The sequence below is a fragment of the Sciurus vulgaris genome, assembly GCF_902686455.1.
Source record: "Sciurus vulgaris genome assembly, chromosome: 18".
In the NCBI taxonomy this organism is placed as follows: domain Eukaryota; kingdom Metazoa; phylum Chordata; class Mammalia; order Rodentia; family Sciuridae; genus Sciurus; species Sciurus vulgaris.
Window position 1 is genome coordinate 34,956,772 of NC_136479.1, and position 20,983 is coordinate 34,977,754.

Consider the following 20,983-nt stretch of genomic DNA (forward strand, 5'->3'; position numbering starts at 1 on the left):
GTAGAGTGCTTGCCTTGCAAGCACAAGGCCCTGGGTTCGATCCCCAGTGCTGCAGAAAAAAGGGGGAAAAAAAAAAAAAAAAAGGAGCTGATGGAGCCACTTCCCACTTCCTCTCCAGCCCTTGCCCACAGACCTGGATGCGCCTTTGGCCCCCGTGGACCCAGGTCCTTGGTTGGTGCTCCTGCACCCTCCCATGGCCTCAGGGCTCCGGCACATCTGCCTTTGAAAGGTTCCAAGAACCCCTGCGGGGAGCCACTGGGAAGCCACAGCCAAAGATCCTCTTCTTCACCTCTGGATCTGCTTGCTGGCTGCTACCAGCAACCAGGTGTGGTGCTTCCAAAGCCAGGCCATCAGGCCAGGTCCGTGTGTGAGCAGGAGGGGCTGCCCTGGGTCAGTAGCCCACCTCCCATCAGGTCAGAAGCTCCGGAACGTGTCAGGCCTTTCTGATCAGACTTGGGGAAGGGTCAGGAAGAAAGGGATTCTTCTGCGTTCCAGAAACTGTCCCAGGGCACGAGCAGATCTCTTCTTGCCCAGGCTGTGACAGGGCTGTGCACACAGAGGAGCCTCGGCCACCTGTTGATTGCACACCAAACATCTTGGCCGTCAGCCATGGGTGACCACATTGACTCGCTGGTGAATCTTTAACTCTCAGCACGATACTTCTTGGCTTTGTGACCACTTTCCAGTGACATAGGATCTGGTTCTTCACCTGAATGACAGGGAGACCCCCTTCACTAGGAGTGCTGCGAGGGCTAAGTGAATTAGCTGGAGTAACACACACAGAAGTGGCCCTGGCTGCACGCTGGGCCCTCCTGTGTGCCTCTGCAGAGGCCACCTGTCCTTGCCTCACTCTGTTGCTTTCACCCCTTTGATTTCCAGTGTTCAACTCCCTGGACATGTCCCGCTCCGTGTCAGTGACGACTGCCGGCCAGTGCCGCCTCGCACCGCTGATCCAGGTCATCCTGGACTGCAGCCACCTCTATGACTACACTGTCAAGCTTCTCTTCAAACTCCACTCCTGTGAGTACACCGGCTGGATCTTTATCCGTGAGCCTCGGGCTGGGAGATGGAGCCCAGCCTAAGGATGTCCCTGGAGAAGTGCAGCCCAGCCACATGCCCTTGGCTTCTGCTTGTTTCAAAAGTCCCTGGAGCTCCTGGCCATCGAGAATGGAAGGGGCTGTGCTCTAGCTCAGCAGTAGAGCACTTGCCCAGCGTGGGTGAGTGCCCGGGTTCCATCCTCAGTTCCACCAAAAAAACAAAGAGAATGAAAATGGAAAAGCAGGGATCTAAATTTTGGTGGGCAAACTCAGCTCCTGGCAAGTCATTGCCATGTCCCAGGATGGTCCTGTAGTCCATCTCCAGCTCTGCTGCATCTCTGCTCCTCAAGGACATCGTGTATTCTAGGACCCACCCAAAGGAGAGCACCCTGGCCTCAGCCCCTGTGAGCTAAGGCAGTGATTTCCAAACCACTTATGATACCATCCCTTCGTACAGATGGAATTTTCTGGAGAGATACGTGAAACAGAGCTGCCTCTGTGAGTGGGGCTGTCCCTTGCCTGGCTGCTGGTCCCAGCAGAGCGTATTTTGGAAACTACCGTTCCTGTTGAAGTTCACATTTTTGTGTGCCAGATTGTTTGTTTTGTGGTGATGGGGCTGGAACCCGGGTCCTCAGGTGGACAAAGCGCCTGCTGGCCCCCGAGCTGCTCCCCTGCCCTGTGTGCTGCTTCTTTTAAACTGTGTGTCTGTACCAGGCTCAGGGTCTGCTTTAGGGGGTTCAGATCTCACCGTTCCATGCAGATCCCTGTGTCCTCCTGTGGCCACACTGCAGGGTGGCCACCATGGAGGATGTATAGGAACAGTCTGCATGAGGAAAACCAAGAAAAATCTCCATGTGCGTGGACACCAGCAAGGTTTTACGGCACAGAAGGCCACATTTTAGAAACGTGGGATGAGGGACACTCCCTAACGGCGGTCACTGACAAGTGCGGAATCTGGCTGTTTGGACAGGGTCAGAGAAGCAGCGCCACTCCGATGAACTCGGTGGCTTCGTGGGAGGGAGATGGGAATTTGCAGTTCTGGAATTAGAAAGGCTTTGGGTGGAAGGGCAGCCTTGCAGGGAGCCCCGGTGGATCAGACCCCAAGAGAAGAAGGGAGAGGTGCTCAGAAGCTGACACCGATGAGCTCTTCCTCGTTTCTAAGGTGCAGCAGAATCTCCCTGGGTTCCCGTGCCATGGGAGGCAGGAGGAGAGGCGGGCAGTTACTTGGGCCCGCAGGTCTCTCTAAAGGCAGAGCGAGGTGTGAGACGCCCGTGATGGCAGGGGAACTGTGTGGCGGAGAGAGTCGCAGGGGCTTTAGGTGGGCACAGGCTGCGCATGCCTCATCCACAGTGCCGGGTCCAGAGTGTTTCCGGCTTCAGAATTTCTCAGATTTTGGAACACTGGCGCAGACTGCCATCACCCTTGGTCTCAAGGTCCAGTGGTGCTCCGAGGGCCTTGGGTCTCAGAGCATTTCATGTGGAAGCGTTTTGCTCTCTTGATGTTCAGCCTGCAGACGCTCGACTTCTTATGCTTTTTCTCATAAACATTTATCTTTATCTTAGATCTATAGAAAAGTCACCAAGACAGCACAGAGGATTCCCCTTTACCTCGCAGGCAGCTCCCGCTGCTGTCCCCATGTTACGGCATGCACCCGTCACAACCGGTGAACCGCTATGCATTCCTTGCTGACTGAAGTCCATACTCAGATTTCCAGTTCGTACAGGGTCCTTCTTCTGTCCCAGACACCTGTCCAGGATACCGCATAACACCGAGTCATGTGTCCTTCGTGTCCTTGTCTCAGCTGAGAGAATTTCTCAGCCCCTCTTTGTCTTTGAGGACCTTGACAGTGTTGAGTACTGGTGAGGTTTCTTGGAGAGTGCCCCTCAATTCCTTTTTATTTATTTTTTTCACTTTTATCATGATGTGACTGGGGTACTGGGATCAAGTGTTCTCGGGAGAAAGCTCACAGAGACCGCGTTCCATTTCCGTGCACACTCACTTTGGTCCCCTCGAGTGATCATGCCTGATTCGTGTTCATACCCAGTGAGTGTCCCACCCATTCAAAAATGACTGAAATTTAGATTTTTAAAAATAAAATGAAAACTGAGTTGCGATCTGTAACCCTTACACAGACTCCCACAGTCTTGAAGGTGAAGGGGCCCTCAGAGAATCAGCTCCGTGGCGGGGAGTGTCCCCAAGAGGTGACAGGTCACAGAGTTCAACCGGTGACCAAGCCCTGAAGCCTGAAGCGTGCGCCACGCCAGGGAGGGGAAAGCCCATCCCCAGGTTCTGCCCGGGCCATCCGGCTCCTCAGGCAGCGCCGCGGCTGTGGTCAGGGATTTGCCTCCACACACTGGGCAGAATGGTTCATCCTTCAGGAACGAACTGGAGTGGCAAGAGTGTCCCCACGCTCCTCAGGGCTCCCCTGGTCACAGGCCAGAAGTGGCCCAGACCCCAGATGGCCAGTCCTCCCCCTAGAGCCCGCTGTGGCCTGCTGCCCCCTCACGCTCCTTCCGCTTTCTTCCAGGTCTCCCAGCTGACACCCTGCAGGGCCACCGAGACCGCTTCATGGAGCAGTTCACAAAGTAAGTGGCTCCGGGGCAGGAGGGCAGGAAAACCCTGACCCACCGTAGGACGGTCCAGGCTGGAGCACATGCACCGGGAAGCACGCCAGGGGCCACGCCACCTGCATTTAGGTGATGAGATGCTGGAGAAGCTGCCGGGTCCCTAGTAAATCCCCTGGAAGGAGGTTCGCCTGCTCCACACCAGGACTTCGTCTCTGTCCTGCCCCTGTGTCACCAGTCTGACCCCTTTATGCAGACAGCTTCTGAATACACGTATCTTAGATCTAAATTCTGATCTCACACTCAATCTGACATCTCTGCAGCAGATTTGAATCTCAAGCTGAACACAAGGTTTTCTCAAAAAAAGAAAAAGAAAGAAAGAAAACAACAACTTCCCAGGCTTTTCTGTCTTGATAAAGGCTGCTGCCATCCCTTTAGCCCCGAGATCTGGAGCTCGCATCCTCACATTGCCCCACGTCCAGCCCCCATCAGGCTCAGTCAGCGCCCTGCAGATGACTTCTTGCTTCGTTCACAAGTGCATCCTGTAGCCACCAGGCCTCCTGCCAGGACCCTCTGGCCTGACAGACTCCCTGGACCTCCGCCCCCCCACCCTCTGTAACCTGGCCTCACTCAGCATGTCAAACCGAGATCTCTCGCTCAAGAGCTCTTAGTGGGTCTGCTTACGCTAGAGTACAGCCGAGCCCTTCTCTGGGGGCCACAAGGCCGCGCGTGACCCTCTTGGACCTTGTCCCTGTTGCTCACGGAGCTTAGCCTCTCCGAGTCTCCTGGTCCCAGTAATACGCACATCTCCTTCCCTCCTCAGGGCCTCTATGCTTGCTTGCTTCCTCTCCTTGCAGTGCTCCTGGTCAGTTTTGGCCACCTCCTCAGAAAGGCCATCCCTGGCCCCTTGGTCGGCCAGGGTTTCCTCCCTGCATCCCATTCCTCCAGCCACACCCCACCCCAAGTTCTTCCTCGCCTGTTTGTTCCCCACGGGGTTCTCCATGTAGCTTTACTCCTGTGGACCCTCTGACCCCAGTACTCTGTCCCCAGCACCTGACAGTGAACCCTCTGACCCAGTACTCTGTCCCCAGCACCTGAGAAGTGCTGTTTCTCAGTCATCTTTTGCACTGCTACAACCCACAGACCTGAGGAGAACAAGTAGAGGAAAGAAAGTTTATCTGGAGGCTCAGTTTCAGAGGTCTCAGTCCAGATGGCCAGCTGCATTTGAGGGGCCTGAGGTGAGGCAGACCATCATGGCGGAAGGGTGCAGTGGAGGAAAGCAGCTGGGGACGTGGCACCAGGAAGTAGAGAGAGAGAAAGAGAGAGAGAGAGAGAGAGAGAGAGAGAGAGAGAGAGAGAACGAGAGCACCCCCCGCACCGCAGACTAAACACAAATCCCAAAGGCAGGACCCGGCGACCCAGCGCCTGCAGCCGCAGCCTCCCTGCCTGCAGCCTCCCAGCTCATTCCTATCAGGCAGCCGCACTGGTGAAGCAACAGCTCTCAGGATCTGGTCACTTACCCAGAACCTTCTCGCATTGCCTCGCACTCGAGCTTCGGAGACATCTCACATCTAAACCATAACAAGCATATAGTGCTAGAAAAATTCTGGAATGAATTTGCCAGCTAAGAATCCTGGTGCAGAGGAGAAGGAGCTTGTCTGGCTGAGGAGTGAGTGGTCCTGGTGCCTTTGGGGGTGGAAATTGGTGACTAGGTGAGAGGTGGGGTCACCCTGCAGTAATTAGGGGAGCGGGGAAGGGGCGCGGTGAGGGCGGGAGGACTGGCCTCGGTTTTCCCGCCCACTCTTCGTCTTTGACCATGACTACTGCATCCCCACGCTGTGCTTTTCTTGCCAGCTCCCCAGGAGCAACCAAAGGCCAAGTGCAGGGCTGGACTCACCTCCCAGCTCCTGTTCCACTAGGGAACACTGAGTGCACGTTCTGTAATAAATGACTTATGAAACCCTAGGGGGCCAGGCACCGGGGCCGATTTCCTGGAATGTCAAATTCCGGTAGCTTGCAAAAGCAGTAGAGGCTGTTACTGTTGGCTGCAGCCCAGGAAGGCAGGGACGTGTGGCCAGCAGGCCCTACTTCCTTCCGCTTTCTTTGAGCTTATGAGAACATCTCCACACCTTCCCTCGCACACAGAGGCAGCAACGACGTCACAGGGACAAACCTAAGCCCTAAGGTCTGAAAGGCTGTCCAGAGACCCCCAGGGCTTTAGTCCATGGGGCTGAGCCAGAGTCAATGTTGTGTGGCTGCCAGGTGGAGACCTGGGATCCATGATCCTCTTTCATCTCAGAATACAGCACTCTGAGTTGTCAGGTTTCTCAGTCTTCACTGTTTAGATTCAGAAGAGAGGTTTGAGAACAAGGAAAACATGTTGGCTTCCCATCCGGGGCTGTGCTCAGTGGTCAGCGAGAGCTTAGCAGGTGCAAGGCCCATTACACTCCCAGCACCGCAGAAAATAGTGAGTTGTTTTTTTCACATTCATACTCTTCCAGATTAGGACTCTGTGTAGACAGATTATTCTTCTCAACAAGTATTTCCTCCATGCCTGGGACTTTGGTACGTGCAGCTCAGTAAGGATCAGTCCCTGCCCTCTAAAAATGTCTGGCTTAATAGGGAGACAATACTTGGCTCAAAAAAACGGGGTGCAGTCATTGAAAAGAGATCTGCCTTAGTAACAAAGCTCCTTTCCCTTCTCCAGTGGCTGGTCGATCTATCCTCTGAGAAAATCAGATTCTTTGGTGTTACTCTTAGCCAGACCTTCCTAGGGAGATAAATCAATAGCATTTATTCTAGGGGTGAAGAGCGATTCCTCTTCCACAGGATTTGTAGCAAGAATCACTCTTTCCTGGCCACCAGATAACTGAGGACCGGCTACAAATGACCCCTGTTCATAACATCATAATTGACTCCTGGCACCACAGAGACCATCTCCTTGACAGCCTGTGCATTTGGGCTGGGAAGGGGGTAGGGAAGCTGGGGGGTGCTGCCCTGTCCCCTCCCGGGGGCTGGCGAGGACACCCAGCACCCCTGAGGCCCTTCTCCGCCTCCAGGTTGAAAGATCTCTTCCACCGCTCCAGCAACCTCCAGTACTTCAAGCGGCTCATTCAGATCCCCCAGCTGCCAGAGGTGAGTGAGCACACCTGTCCACACCCCAGGCACTGTGGGGTCCCGAGGTCCTGCCTGAGGATGGCAGGGCCTGTCAGCTGAGCCCAGGTCGAAGGCGTGTCTCCCTTCTTCAGAACCCGCCCAACTTCCTGCGAGCCTCGGCCCTGTCAGAACACATCAGCCCCGTGGTGGTCATCCCCGCAGAGGCCTCGTCCCCTGACAGCGAGCCCGTCCTGGAGAAGGATGACCTCATGGACATGGATGCCTCCCAGCAGGTGAGGACCCTCGGGAGAGAAGCTTAGCCCTTCCTGTTGCCCCCAAGTGCAGGGAAGGGGTGGGAGAGGGCACTGGCTCTCGCCACACTGCTTATTTTTGAGAGGGGGGGTCTCACTGTGATGCCCAGGCTGGGCTCAAGCGATCCTCCTGCCTGGGCCTCCTGAGTAGCTGGGACTACAGGTAGAGGCTGCTGGACCTGACTGTTCAGCCTTCTCAGAAGAGAAATAGGAGTGTCGCCTGCTTTGTAGTTCCTGGGGAGAGCCCAGAAGGGTCGGAACCACACCAGGCGAGGGAGCATTCCTACACGTAACCCACTTGACCCACACGCAGATTATCTGAGTTTCTGACCTATTCCCCTCCCTTTTGGTCACCACAGAATTTATTTGACAACAAGTTCGATGACATCTTTGGCAGCTCGTTCAGCAGCGACCCCTTCAATTTCAACAGCCAGAATGGCATGAACAAGGATGAGAAGTGAGTTCACGCTGCGTTCGGCGCATCACTCGGGGGCTAAGTTGAGCCAGGCTGTGGCTGCACTGCTAAGCCAGGAGGGACTCTTCATCCTGAGGCCTCTTGGAGGAAGAGTGGCTTGACCTCCGAGTATCAGCCCCCTGCCTAGGAGATCAAAGACTGTGCACCTGTGGGCTTCACGTGAGGCCCAGTAACCAAGCACAGCTGTCCTTTGGTATCCAAGGGAGGGTGATTCCAGGACCCTCCATGGGTACAAGGCCGGCACATGCACAAGTCCCTGGTAAAAGATCTGGTGGTCAGTGTTGCACAGAACCTCTGCACTTCCTCCCAGGTAGCGCAGATCCTCTGTAGGTGACTTAAAATGCCTGATACAGCATAAATGCTGGGACATCGTTACACCGTAGCGTCTAGGGAAGAATGAGAGGGGGAAACGTCTGTACCTGTTAGCACAGGTGCAGCTTTTTTCCTCAAATATTTCCAATCTGCAGTTGGTTTTATCCACAGGACGAACCCACAGGTGCAGAAGGTCAACTGTAGGAGGGACAGTGTCGAAGAGTTGTCCCCAGATTAGCACACTTTTAACCACCCCCCCCCCCCGCCCCGGCACCAATCTCCCAGGTGCCTTTGGGAAAGAAAGGGGTGGAAGCTCCTGGCCTCCTTCTCTCCCCAGGGATCACCTGATCGAGGCCCTGTACAGGGAGATCAGCGGGCTGAAGGCACAGCTAGAGAGCATAAAGCTGGAGGTAGGAACTGGGGTCTGATCGGGCAACGCATTTCCATATTAAAGTGTGTCCCATGGACACCAGTGGGACCACATCCCAAGGCAGGTTAATCAGTGGAAATGCCAAAGCCAAAAGCACCTGCTCCTCCCCTTGTCCAGCAGAATGCCTTTCTACGGCACGCGCCCTTAGGACAGCTGTTCAGCCAGGCACCAGGGTCCCTGGGAGACGAAGCAGTAGCCAGTCACCACCTGGCTAGGAGGCTGTGATGAAGAAGACCAGTTCTTCTCACATGGCCATGACAAGCTTGGTTGGGGACCCTTGGTGTCTGTTTGCATTCCTGCCCTCCAGAGCCAGGGCTGGTGGGAGGCCTGAGGCACGGTACAGGCCCAGCACCTTCCTCCTTCCAGCTTGAACAGTGCTGCCCCCCGGCCACTCTACTAGGATTCCCCTGCCATTAGCTGTTGGGTTTATGGCAACCAGAAGGCTCGAAGGGAAACCAAGGCATCTGGGGTCCTCCCTCTGTACCCACGAGCACACCCTGTGGACACCAAAGCTGTAGATGCTCAAATCCCTCATATAAAGCAGTGTCGCATTGACATAGGACACAGACATCCTCCCTGCCCTTTAAATCATTTATCACTTATGATACAGCGTGCATGCTTTGCAAAGGTTGTTAGACTGCCTTGTTTAGGGAACAATGATAAGAGAGCAAAGCCAGTTCGTGTGTGGTGCAGACACTGAGCCTGTACTGTGCCCCAAGCCTCCCACCAGCCCTCTGAGACCCAGGTTTTTAAAACCTCTTCCCTCTGTGGCTGGTTGGATCAGTGGGCAAGGATCCCGCCATGCGGAGGCCCCCTGGGTTTGGTCTGAGCTAGAAATTCTGCTCTGCACTCCCGGCCTGTGGCAGCGTGGTGACCAGACGGCTCACACGGGCCCCTCCCGCAGAGCCAGCGGGCCATGCTGCAGCTGAAGGGTCGCGTCAGTGAGCTGGAGGCGGAGTTGGCCGAGCAGCAGCACCTGGGGCGGCAGGCAGCTGATGACTGCGAGTTCCTGCGGGCAGAGCTGGATGAGCTCAGGAAGCAGCGAGAAGACACGGAGAAGGCCCAGCGGAGCCTGACCGAGATCGAGAGTGAGCGGCCGTCCAGGCAGGGCCTGGGGGCCGGGTGGGGAGCCCAGGTCCCAGCTCCTCCAGAGCGCGGGTCATCCAGCAGGGGCAGAGCCCCACGTGAGACACCTCTGGGCCCACAGAGTCAGGGAGTGCGGAGGATGACGATGGGGCACCCGCCCCGGGAGGGGGCACTTCCCTAGAGGGGAAGCAGGACAGAGGCCCAAGACAAAAAGTCAGCACCAAAGCCGGGCACCCTGGAGATTGAATCCCACAGATGAAATGCCCAGGAGGCATGGATTCCTTTTTTTTTTTTTTTTTAAAGATGTCTTTCCAAAGAAGTTGCTCTAAGTAGGATTTTTAAGGGAGAGGAAGGCAGGTGCTCCTGGAATAAAAGGCTTCCTGGGGCCCCCGCTTCTTGCTGGAAGGAGGGCAGAGGGTCCCAGCCAGGGCAGACGCCTCAGCCCAGCCCTTGACCCTGCAGGGAAGGCCCAGGCCAATGAGCAGCGGTACAGCAAGTTGAAGGAGAAGTACAGCGAGCTGGTCCAGAACCACGCGGCCCTGCTGCGGAAGGTAGGCCTCCGCCACCCCCGGCCCCAGACCCCACCACAGGGCGAGAGCTACCTGGGTCTCCGGCTCCTCCAGGCCCAGAGCCCCCACTTCTGCAGAACCCCAGCCCCTCAAGGCCCCTTGCCTCCCATACCTTGAGCTCCATCTTGGCTGCCAGCCCCACATAGAATTTTTTTATTTTATATATAAATGCATGCCCATTTTTTAACTTTTGTAACCATTTGAGAGGCAGAATCTGAAGGTCGCAGTTTGATTCTGACTTCCTTCCGGCCAGGAAAGGGACTCCCACGTCCGTTCCCGGCCACTCAGTCTGAATGGGTTCATTGGTTCTGGATGGAAGATGTCCTGTAGGCCCAGGAGACAGCAGCTCGAGACACTGTTCTTCCCTTACAGAATGCAGAGGTGACCAAACAGGTGTCTGTGGCTAGACAAGCCCAGGTGGATTTGGAACGAGAGAAAAAGGAGCTAGAAGGTTCCATTGAGCGAGTGAGCAACCAGGCCCAGCAGAAGGTGCATGAGGGAGAAATGCCTGGCGGGGAGGGGTGGCTAGGAGGGCCGTGGAAGGGGAGGCCGCGAGCAGGCCACAGATCAGCTCTGTCAGCTGCTCCATGGCCGTTCTGGGGGGCCTTTGAAGGGTCACTGTCAATAGCACACAGGTGGTTTAGGGACAGGAAGTAACGAAGGGACTTGGACCCAAGTCGAGTGGGGTTTATCAGCAGTAGTGTTCCAGGGAGAGTCCTGGGGAGGGGAGTCGAGAGACGGGTGCACACTTACAGACTTACAGTCAGAGAACACCATTGTCGGGGGATCCACAGGCAGGTCCGAAGCCTGGCAGCAGAGTAGGAGGTCAGGTGGGCAAACCTGGACGCTGCTTCAAGGAACCTGCGCACTCAGGATACGTCACCTAGAGGACTTTCACCAAGCAATGCCCTCGCTATTTGACGCCTTTGGAGAGCTTCTCTTCTTTTTAGATCACTTTTTGAAAAGTCAACGTGAATTTCTACTAAAGGGCGCAACACACTCTTTAAAAAACACCTTAGAAAAGAATTCCAGGAAAGGGGTCGTTGCCGTGGCGAGAGGCCGCGGCCAGCTGTCTAGCAGGTGTTTCTAAGTTCTGGTTGTACCGGACTCGGTGTTATCAGGTGCAAGCGTGACGTTTAGAAAATGCCCCCAGAAGCCAGAAGGGGTACTGTCTCCAGTGCCGCCTCCCCCGAGCCCTCCCGCACGCTTTCCTCCTACAGTAGAGTCGCCATCTGGCCTTGGCGGCTCGGGACCTTCGTTTGTTTATTCCTTCCATGGGTCACCCAGCCCAGGGTCCTCCTGTGTGCTTCTCTTTCAGACTCAAGAGCAGCAGGAAATTCTTGAGAGTTTGAGGCAAGAACTTGCCACCAGCAGACGGGAGCTGCAGCTCCTCCACAGCAGCCTGGAAGCCTCTGCCCAGGTGGGCCCCAGCGTCCTGCCCAAGGCCACACTGACCGCTGTGATGGGCGTGAACTCGGGGTAGCGAGCGGGGGATGGAGGCCTCGCTCCTGCGGCTTGGGGCCGGGAGGCGGGTTAGGCGCTGGGGGAGGGGACAGTTTCATTCTCCCAATGTCTCCCTCTTGCCGCGGTCACCACTGCAGTCAGAAGCAAAATGGACGACGCAGATCGCTGAACTGGAGAAGGAGCGGGGCAGCTTGGCCAGCGCGGCGGCTCTTCGGGAAGAGGAATTATTAACCCTGCGAGAACAGTTGGAAGGCACCCAGCTCAAACTGGCCACTGCACAGGCACGTCGTGGACACCCACTGGGGCTGAGCAACTGCAGGCTCACACCACAGGCCTCCAAGTGTCCGGGGAGGCCGGGACGGTCCTGAGGCGTTGGTAGGCACAGCACCTGGTGCCAACCAGAGAGCAAGCGCAGAGCACCCTGTCACACGAGAAGGGAAGGCCGGGGCCTTCTCCCCCGGGAGTGGAAAGAGGGTCTCCGTGACCCCCCAGCAGCCTCCTGCGGCCACTGCTCAAGCGTTCTCTGTGTTGAGCTGACAGGCCTGGACCCCATTAGTGACACCCTGACCTAAGACGCCAGGAATCCCAAGTCCAGGTGGATGCTATTTGGGCTCTGGGGAGCGGGGGACATGGCTGACTCTCACTTCCCTGGGCGGTTTGTAGGAATCTATGAGCCAGCTCGCCAAGGACCAGCAGAAAATGCTCCTAGTGGGGTCCAGGAAGGCCGCCGAGCTTGTGATCCAGGAGGCCCTGAGCCGGCTGGAGGAGCCCGCTCTCATCAGCTGCGCTGGGGCCGCAGGTACGAACGCCTGCCCTGCCCGCAGCTGCTACCTGTTGGCACTGAGTCCCGCGTGAAACTTAGCTCAGGGCTTCTCAGCCCAGCCGCACGTCAGTCTCTGGGGGATGCCCAGGCCCCACCCAGGTCAGTTAAATCAGAAGCTCTGGGCACAGGGCATGGGCAGCAGTCAGTGGGTCACTCGGTGAGCAGAACCCTGAAACCATCAGGGTTGTTTTGGGGGGTGGGGGGCAGGCGGAGTTCCAGGGATGGAACCCAGGGGCACTGAACCACATGCCCAGCCCTTTTTTATATTTTATTTTGAGACGGTCTCACTGAATTGCTTAGGGCCTCGCTAAGTTGCAGAGGTTGGCTTTGAACTCGCGATCCTCCTGCCTCAGCCTCCCGAGCCACGGTGTGTGCCACCACACCTGGCATTCAGGGTTATTTTTGCTCGAAGGCAAAAAAGTAGTCGCAGCAACCCCATGTCTCTCTGAAGAGAAAGCTGCTCACTACCCTCAAGGCTAGGTGCGTAGTGGGGACGCCATGAAGAATGCAGTGGCAGAAGCAATACAAACCCCAGCCAGCCACACGGTAGTGCCCACCTAAAATCCCAGGGGCTCAGGGAGCTGAGGCAGGAGGATCACAAGTTCAAAGCCAGCGTCAGCAACTTAGCAAGATCCTGTCTCAAAGTAAAAAAATATAAAAAGGGCTGGGGATGTGGCTCAGTGGTTAAGCACCTCTGGGTTCAATCCCTGCTACCAAAAAGATAAATAAAAATTAAAATCCAGCATGGGGGCAGGAATGAGTGGAGTCCACCGCACAGGGAGTTGAGTCCCGAGGACATGCAATTGCAGCAGTGTACCAAGCCCCAGGAGACCTCCCCTGGAGGTGCTTAGTAGATGGGAGAGTCCCAGGCACAGGAGGTTCATCAGACAATGATGCAGCCATGAACAGATCTCACTCTTAGGCCAAAGGGATGTGCTGGCAGAGCTTTGGGAGGTCCCACTGAAGCGCAGGCAGAGGAGGGCAGGAGCAGCTGGCCACTGGCTTCCATCGTCGGGTAGAAGGCCCTGGCTTGCCACTGTGCCACAGGCTGGCTCCTGCTCCTCCAGCAGGACCCCTTGCACAGGAACAGTGACCCAGGAGAGCGGACTGAGGGAATGCTGGCCACAGGCAATGGAAAGAGGAGATGGGAACTAGGACTTGAAAGAAGGGAGGCCTGGAGCCGTGGAGAAGCAGGGTGGAGACACCAGCGCTGATGGAAACAGCAGCCGAGTGCCGAGCTCTGCCCCGGCCCAGCGCCGGCCCCAAGGGTCCTGTGGCCCCCTGCAGATGAGGAGGCACAGACAGCCTGGTTGGGGAGCAGGGCCGGGAGCCACACCTGGGCAGCATCACCCATGGGAGCTGTGTGGTCTCCTCAGTTCTGTGGCCAGAGGCGCAGCCATGGGAATGACCGTGGGGTGCAGAGCAGAAAAACAGACCAGCCTGAGAGCCAAGGTCAGGCTCAAGAGCAGCCAGACGCCAAGGTCCTTGAAAGACCTCGCAGGAAAGCCCAGGTTTCAGAGGATGGACCATGAAGAGCAGTGGCGGAGGCCAGGCCAGCAGTGCGGTGCCCTGGTTCTTGGCTAAGGGACCAGACTGGTCCAGAGCATAGCTCTTGAAGCACAGTAGGAGGGTCACATAGGTCAGCAAAACCAGCAGAGCCAACGGTCTTCCTTCCCGTCCCTGGGCAGCTGCTCAGGGCTGGCTGGGCTGTCCAGCGGCACTCACAGGCAGGACAAAGCAGCTATGGGAATGCCCGCTCAGACCACTGTCTTCCCTCTCGTAGATCACCTTCTTGCCAAGGTCAAGTCCGTTTTCAGCTGCATCGAGCAACTGGACAAGAGCCGGAGCCAGTATCTAGCCTGCCCAGAAGGTAAGCAGGCCAAAGGATGGAATCTGTCCCTAGTGGCAGCCAGGCTGGGTTCAGAGTGGTCAAACATGGTGCCCAGGTTAGGCGTGTGTGTGACTCGGAAAGCAGGGAGGGAGAGGGTCTGAAAGGGACACCATGGACCCACCCGAGGGACCTTCCTTCTCACCCCGACAGACATCAGTGGGCTTCTGCACTCAGTGACCCTGCTGGCCCACTTGACCAGCGAGACCCTTGCCCACGGGAGCACCACCAGCCTCCGGGCCCCGCCAGAGCCCGCTGACTGTGAGTACCAGGGTGCAGGGGCCTCCCCTGGAAGAGGGCCAGCAGGGGTTGGTACACGTCATCGTCCCTTGCCTCTCCAGCTCTCACTGAGGCCTGTAAGCAGTTCGGCAGGGAAGCCCTCACCTATCTGGCCTCCCTGGAGGAAGAGGAGACCCTGGGGAAAGCAGACAGCACGGCCATGAGGAGCTGCCTCAGCAAGATCAAGGCCATCGGCGAGGTACCTTCAGCCTTGCTCTTGTGGAGAGCAGTTGTCACTCGTAGGTGATGTCCCAGCCCGTTCTTTCTGCACTTATGAGTCAAGGCTGGAAAGCCGACCTCCTGAAGCACTTCCCAGCCTTGTTGAGCTCACTGGCTGCTAACTGAGAAGGCGCTGTCACCGTCACCGTGCTAGACAGTATCGCAGAAGGATAAGCAGTTTCCCTGTCTCTAAGGACCGTTATCTGGTTGGGCAGGTAACACCTAAAATGGAGATAAGAGCATATTTATTCGTTCAATAAAGATGGAGTGACTGAGTCCCACGTACCAGGAACTGGGTTAGGTGGACTTACGTAGGGGCAAAAACACAGGAACTCTATGGGAAAGGAAAGTAAGACAAGCATCTGTTTCTGTACAGTGTGGTAAGAGCTAACAGACATCTATTTTAAGAGTACATGTAAGGCAGCATTTAATTAATTCCTAAAATGTGCAGTAAGTTCAGGGAAAGAACGGGTCAGGGCCAGACTCGGTTCTCCTCATTTAGACTCATTTTTCTGCTTTTGTAACCGGAGGTAGAACCCAGGGGGGCTTTACCACTGAGCTACGTCTTCAGCTCTTTTTTTTTTTTTTTTCTTTGAGGCAGGGTCTCCCTAAGTTGCTGAGGCTGGCTGTGAACCTGTGATCTGGTGGGCTGGGGACATGGCTCAGTTGGTAGGGTGCTTGCCTTGCATGCTCAAGGCTCTGGGTTCAATTCCCGGCACCACAAAAAAAAAAAAAAAAAGGGACCGTGAACCTGTGATCCTCCTGCCTCAGCCTCCTGAGTCACTGGGATCAGGTGTGGCCACCACACCTGGCTTTTGTCTTTGTTCCTGGGTGGAACTCAGAGCCTCACACATGCTAGGCAAGCACTCCACCACTGACCACACCCACTGCCCTCCATTGGGACTTTATAAACCAGTTTGATCAGTTTCCTGGCTTCTTTCTTCTGCTCTCTTCCAAAAACAGTTTTGATGATATCTCTTGGTGGATAACAAAAATCAAAGCATGCAGCCTGGCACACAAGGGCCTTCACCTCTGGCCTTCAGCTCCCTGCTGGGCACTTCCCTGCTCCCTGGCCTACAGCCCTACCATGCAGCTGCTTGCTTTTCTGATGCACTCCAGGTGCGTCCTCAGAGGTAGAGGCCATGCCCTTCTCCTGTCCTTTCCCAGCCTCAGCATATCTGGCAGGTGGTCACGGCCTAGGGGTGTCCTGTGGAGAGAGCAGAACAGATGACAGATGTGACAGGGAAGGTACACGCTGAGACAAGTGGGCGTAGGACGGAGAGCCCTGGGCTGCGCGTGGTGGGGACCTGCTAGCTTCTTTCCCCCAGGACGGTGCGATCATCCTGCTGCTTCAGCATTATCATCATTTGATTTCAGTGTCATTAAACGGTGGGAAGGGGTGGCATAGACAGCATTGGCACAGTCTGCTGGAGACAGAACGTCCTCCTCAGTATGTTGCCCAACCGGGTAAACTGAGGCCTGAGTAGATATGGAGGACCCCATGAGGAGATGAGATTAAATTAATGGAAGCAAAGCTAAATGCCATAGAAAGGTCACAGGCTTTCTTCCTTTCTGGCAATAGACTGACAGAGTATTCAGAGAATCTTTCCCAGCACATGGAAAGTGCTGGATAAAACTTCAAAAAAGGGGAGGAGGGTTTTGTTTTGTTTTTTTTTTTAATTGAGTGACCAATTGGCTAAAAGCCAAGGAAATTCCAAGGATTGGAAACCAAAGATTGCTGGAGTCGGCATTTGTCCTGCAGATTTTACCCATCTCTGATGACCCAGGGCTTGGATGAACCCCACATATGCAGGAGAATAAGAAACAAAAACCTAGAACTAAGGAGGATAAAAGATTGAGATGGAATTCTGCCTCCCAGAGAAGGTACCTTGAACAGTAAGGGAATCCTCTAAGCACGAATTAATGTACCTTACTTCAAAAAGCAAGTCGGCGAACCCACCCTGTGGAAGAGACTTATCTCTTCCTTGGTTCTGGAAGAAGAAAACGGGTCCCTAGAGAAATTTTAGCCCTAAACTATGAATACAAGGTCCAGTCTTCATACTACCTATGTGGTCTGGAAAATCCTAAACAGAAAATTAAAGTTGTCAGTTTGTAAAAGGCCCAGGTACCTGGCATAAGATTCTAGCTGCCTCTCGAGGAATATTCTTTGAATTTAGACCTCAAAGGAGGTTCACAGATTTCCAAGGAATGTAAGTTCACAGTAAATATGTTTGACACATTTAAAGAGCTTTTAAAAAAGGTAGTAAACATGACAGAGGAATGAGATATTTTTAAAAGTAATAAGGAATATTTGGAAAAGAACCATAGAACCTGTAGAAATTACAAATATAATTATTGCAAGTGATAACTTAGTATCCAATTTCAGCAGTTGATTAAACAAAACTGAAGAGAGGATTAGTGAACTGGATGACAGAAGCAAAGGAATTTCAGTGTGGCAGTGGTTTTATGAATTGGAATGTAATAATTAAGAGGGAGAGAATAGAATGTCTGATCAGCTTTCTAGAGGAAAATAATAGAAAAAATAATAGGCCGTGTCCTCATCTTCCTCCCTAAATAATATATTGTTAGTTATAGACCTTACATGAATTAAATCATAACTGGGCATGATGACATAGGCCCATAATCCCAGCTACTTGGGAGGCTGAGGCAGGAGGACTGCAAGTTCAAGGCCAGCCTCAGCAACTTAGCAAAACCCTGTCTCAAAATAAAAAATAAGGACTGGATAAAGCACCCCTGGGTTCAAGCCCTAATACAACAACAACAAAAGATAAGACCATCACCCTCCTGAACTCTATTGATCTTGGAGTAAAGGGTAGGGAGGAATGGAGAAGATAGAACCCAGGCAGCATATGAAGATTTCAAAGGTAATGCACTTCTTAAGTCCTTAAATTGGGTGGTGGGTCACATGAGTCCTTATTCTTTCTTTAAGAAGCGTATTTATTAACTAATACGTAAAATCATAAAAAAATTGTACTGATTAATGGAATACCAAATGTTTCCGTAGATATGTACATGGCATAGTGTTTAAGAGTCCATTCTTTAAACATTTTATACTGTAGTCTGTGTCACACACAATGTTCTAAAAAGTCATGGGCTTTGCAGCGGTCAGAAACAAGTTCAAACCCCTGCGCTGCCCTCTCTTAGCGTAACTGTGGTCCGACGTTTCCCGGGTCTGAACCTGGGCTCCCAAGTGCAGCAGGAGGGGGAACTACCTCCGTCGGTGGCTATGGAAGCAGAGTCAAGCAAGGGGCGGGCTCGCTGGAAGACGCCTATGTAAAAACACTCCATGCTGCAGATACAGTTGCTAGTGTGCACTATGAGCTTAGAGCTGAGCGGCTGCCGCTGCGTGAGCTTGGGGCTTCCCACAAGGAGGGATTCATGAGTGAGGGGAGAAGAGGGATGGAGCATGAGGTTCCAGATGGAGCCCATGGCAGACCTCTCCATGGCTTGTCGAAAGTGCTAGATGGTGGGTCCTCCTACCCTTGCTGTCTCAGAAGGTCTACAGAGCAGAGGTCGAATTGTCATTCACTGTGATGCCATTCACAGGAGCTGCTGCCCAGGGGCCTGGATATCAAACAGGAGGAGCTGGGGGACCTGGTGGATAAGGAGATGGCTGCCACTTCGGCCGCCATTGAAGCTGCCACGGCCCGGATAGAGGTAGGAGGTGCCTGCAGGATCTTCTAAACAACACCTTTGCAGCTGCTTCTGGGCAACTTGCCCCTTAGACGTGTCTTGGTCATTCACGAAGGCTACAAAGGCCCGTATAAAAGAAACCAAAACCCAAACTCACTGCATCTGTGCGGGGCAGGAAGCGAGAGGTCGTCACTTAAGGAAGGTGAGCAGATTCCTCAAGGGTCAGGTGCTTTGGTGTCAGAACATCCAGGGCTCAAGTGCTAGGCTGCTGCTTATTAGGCTGCATGACTTGTGAGCCAAAGTCACCCAGCCCAGACTCGGCCCCCTTGCTGCAGGATGATAGTGATAAGAATACCACCCCAGGGACGTTGAATTGCAGCCCTTAAGGTATCGGGCCTCTCACAACAAGCTGAGTGGGCACCATTGCACAGGTCACATATTGCCCCTTTGATGGGAGACCCAAGCCACCTGCCCCGGTGGCAGCACCTGCCTCCAGGACCTGGGGCAGTAGCCAGTTCTGTGCACATCAGCCTGGGTGCCCGAAAGTCAGGGTCTTGCTGATCCCAGAGTGCTCTGCATCTGCGCTCCCACCCCGACCCCCAGCAGACGAGAGGGCTGGACACGTTGCCCAAACCCTGCAAGGACACCTGGGGACATCTAGACCCAGGATTCTCAGCTACCACCGCATGTTGGGCCCAGTGTGGAAGGGCGTCGGTGGCTTCTTGGTACTCAGATTGAGATGGCCCATCTAGAAACCAGGCTTCTCTTTAACAGGAAATGCTCAGCAAATCTCGAGCAGGGGACACAGGAGTGAAGTTGGAGGTGAATGAAAGGTCAGTCTGAGCCTCGCGGTGGTGCCCAGGTGAGCAGGACCCATCCTCCCAGTGCTGGGGATCTGGAGTGGACTTGGGCTGCTGCTGCAGTCTGGGGCAGACGGACCCCAGGAGCGAAGGTCCACAGCCAGGTCTGCTGGGTCACCAGCCTCCGTGGAGTTAGCGGCGATCCCCAGGCCTTCCCTGCTTCTCTTCCCCCTCCACGTCTGCCGTGGCTTAGGCGGAAGGAAGAGGAGCGCCTCCTGGTCTCTGTGTCTCTGACATTTTTGTCATTGTTGGTTTTCCTCTTTTTAACAGGATCCTTGGTTCCTGCACCAGCCTGATGCAGGCTATCCAGGTCCTGATTGTGGCCTCAAAGGACCTCCAGAGGGAGATCGTGGAGAGTGGCAGGGTGAGTAGGGCTTTAGGCCCAGGAACAGGCGACCCAGGCCTGACCATGGCTTCCCCCATCCCCTGGAGTCAGCTGCGCTGCAGGCCTGTCCTGTGTCCACAGCAGTCGTGTTTGTCCTGGACGTGAGCAGGTGCTGGGGAAAGAAGCAGGGCCCTGCCAGCTCAGGAAAGGGCAGCCAGCCACAGCTTCCAGCTCCAGCTCACAAACCCCAGGTGGACTAGCTGTGGAAACCCCGTTTCTGTGGCAAGTCCAGGTCCTCTGGGGAGGAAGTGGGGAGTCTGGGTGAATCCCACGAGCAGAACTGTGCAGTCACCCCTCGGTGTCCGTGGAGTGTCAGGACCCGACACAGAACCTCAGATGCTGGTTCTATACGGTGGCGCGGGTTGGCTGGGTGTCTGCACACCCACTCCCGCACCTCCCGGTGACTTCGGATGCCTGTTGCAGTGCAGGTGCTGTGGTGACGGTCGTCACACCGTGTTGTTCAGGGAATAATAACAGAAGAATCTCCGTGTTCAGTACAGATGCAGTTTTTTGGTTTTTTAAAACTATTTTCCATCTGTGGTTGGCTGCATGCACATACCGAGGGCCGCCATGCTCACTGTGCACAGGGGGCCATGGGCTCTGCATCCAACAGCAGAGTCAGCCCGTGCTTGCTCCTGCCAGCCTCGGGTCCACACGTCCCTTGGGTTCTGTCTCCCTTCTCGCTGGTTCTGGTGTCAGCTCGTTGGCCCTCATGTGCTTGCCCGGCTACAGCTTGGAAGCAGAGCTCTGTCCGGTTGTGCAGAGCCCAGACCTGGTCCCAGAGAGGAAGCAGCCTGTCTGCTCCAGAGGTTCTGCTCCAGCCTCGGGCGGGGCTGCCTTCTGTTCCTATAGTAGAAAGATGGCATGAGCCAAGAGCATCCGCAGACTCAGACACTCCCCAGGCAAGCGGAGATAATTTTCTAAAATCATTCACTGTATTCCCTCCTCTCTTGGCAAATCATGGAGCACCTTTAGACTCCCCTTAGACCATATCTTACGCCATTACTCATGTAATGTACAGTCAACCCTCAGTGTCCACAGCAAATTGCTTCCAGAATCGCCCACCGACACAAAATCCACAGAAGCTCCAGTCGCGTATAAGATGGCACAGTGTTTGCACATGACCCATGCACATCTCCCATGTACTTTTTTTGAGGGGGTGCTGGGAATTGAACCCACAGGTGCTTTACAACTGAGCCACACCTTCAGCCCTTTTTATTTCTTATTTTGAGACAGGGTCTCATTAAGTTGCTTAGGGCCTCAATAAGTTGCTGAGGCTGGACTCAAACTTGTGATCCTCCTACCTCTGCCTCTTGAGCCACTGGGATTACAGACATGTGCCACCAAGCCCAGGTTCCCATATACTTCAAATCATCTCTAGACTACTTCTATATTACTGATATAATACCTGATTTGATATAATGCATTTAATTATGATTAGGCTATAACATAATAATACTGATAATACCAATATTATGCCTGATTTGATATCGTGTAAATGCTAGGAGATAATGACAAGGAAAAGTCTGCA

At 54.5% G+C, this 20,983-nt stretch overlaps 1 protein-coding gene across 1 annotated transcript in view; it reads left to right on the top strand.

Moving 5' to 3' along the window:
• Positions 1-20,983, top strand: part of HIP1 (huntingtin interacting protein 1) — a 177,858-nt gene that overhangs the window by 148,128 nt on the left and 8,747 nt on the right. Inside the window, exons 8-25 of the mRNA XM_079121600.1 lie at positions 880-1,020; positions 3,565-3,622; positions 6,661-6,736; positions 6,850-6,990; positions 7,368-7,465; positions 8,133-8,205; positions 9,130-9,313; positions 9,774-9,862; positions 10,253-10,369; positions 11,199-11,300; positions 11,482-11,625; positions 12,008-12,143; positions 13,951-14,037; positions 14,209-14,316; positions 14,397-14,533; positions 18,121-18,231; positions 18,982-19,040; positions 19,338-19,431. Of these exons, the coding sequence (XP_078977726.1) occupies positions 880-1,020; positions 3,565-3,622; positions 6,661-6,736; positions 6,850-6,990; positions 7,368-7,465; positions 8,133-8,205; positions 9,130-9,313; positions 9,774-9,862; positions 10,253-10,369; positions 11,199-11,300; positions 11,482-11,625; positions 12,008-12,143; positions 13,951-14,037; positions 14,209-14,316; positions 14,397-14,533; positions 18,121-18,231; positions 18,982-19,040; positions 19,338-19,431 (1,955 nt within the window). The remainder of the gene's footprint in view (positions 1-879; positions 1,021-3,564; positions 3,623-6,660; positions 6,737-6,849; positions 6,991-7,367; positions 7,466-8,132; positions 8,206-9,129; positions 9,314-9,773; positions 9,863-10,252; positions 10,370-11,198; positions 11,301-11,481; positions 11,626-12,007; positions 12,144-13,950; positions 14,038-14,208; positions 14,317-14,396; positions 14,534-18,120; positions 18,232-18,981; positions 19,041-19,337; positions 19,432-20,983) is intronic.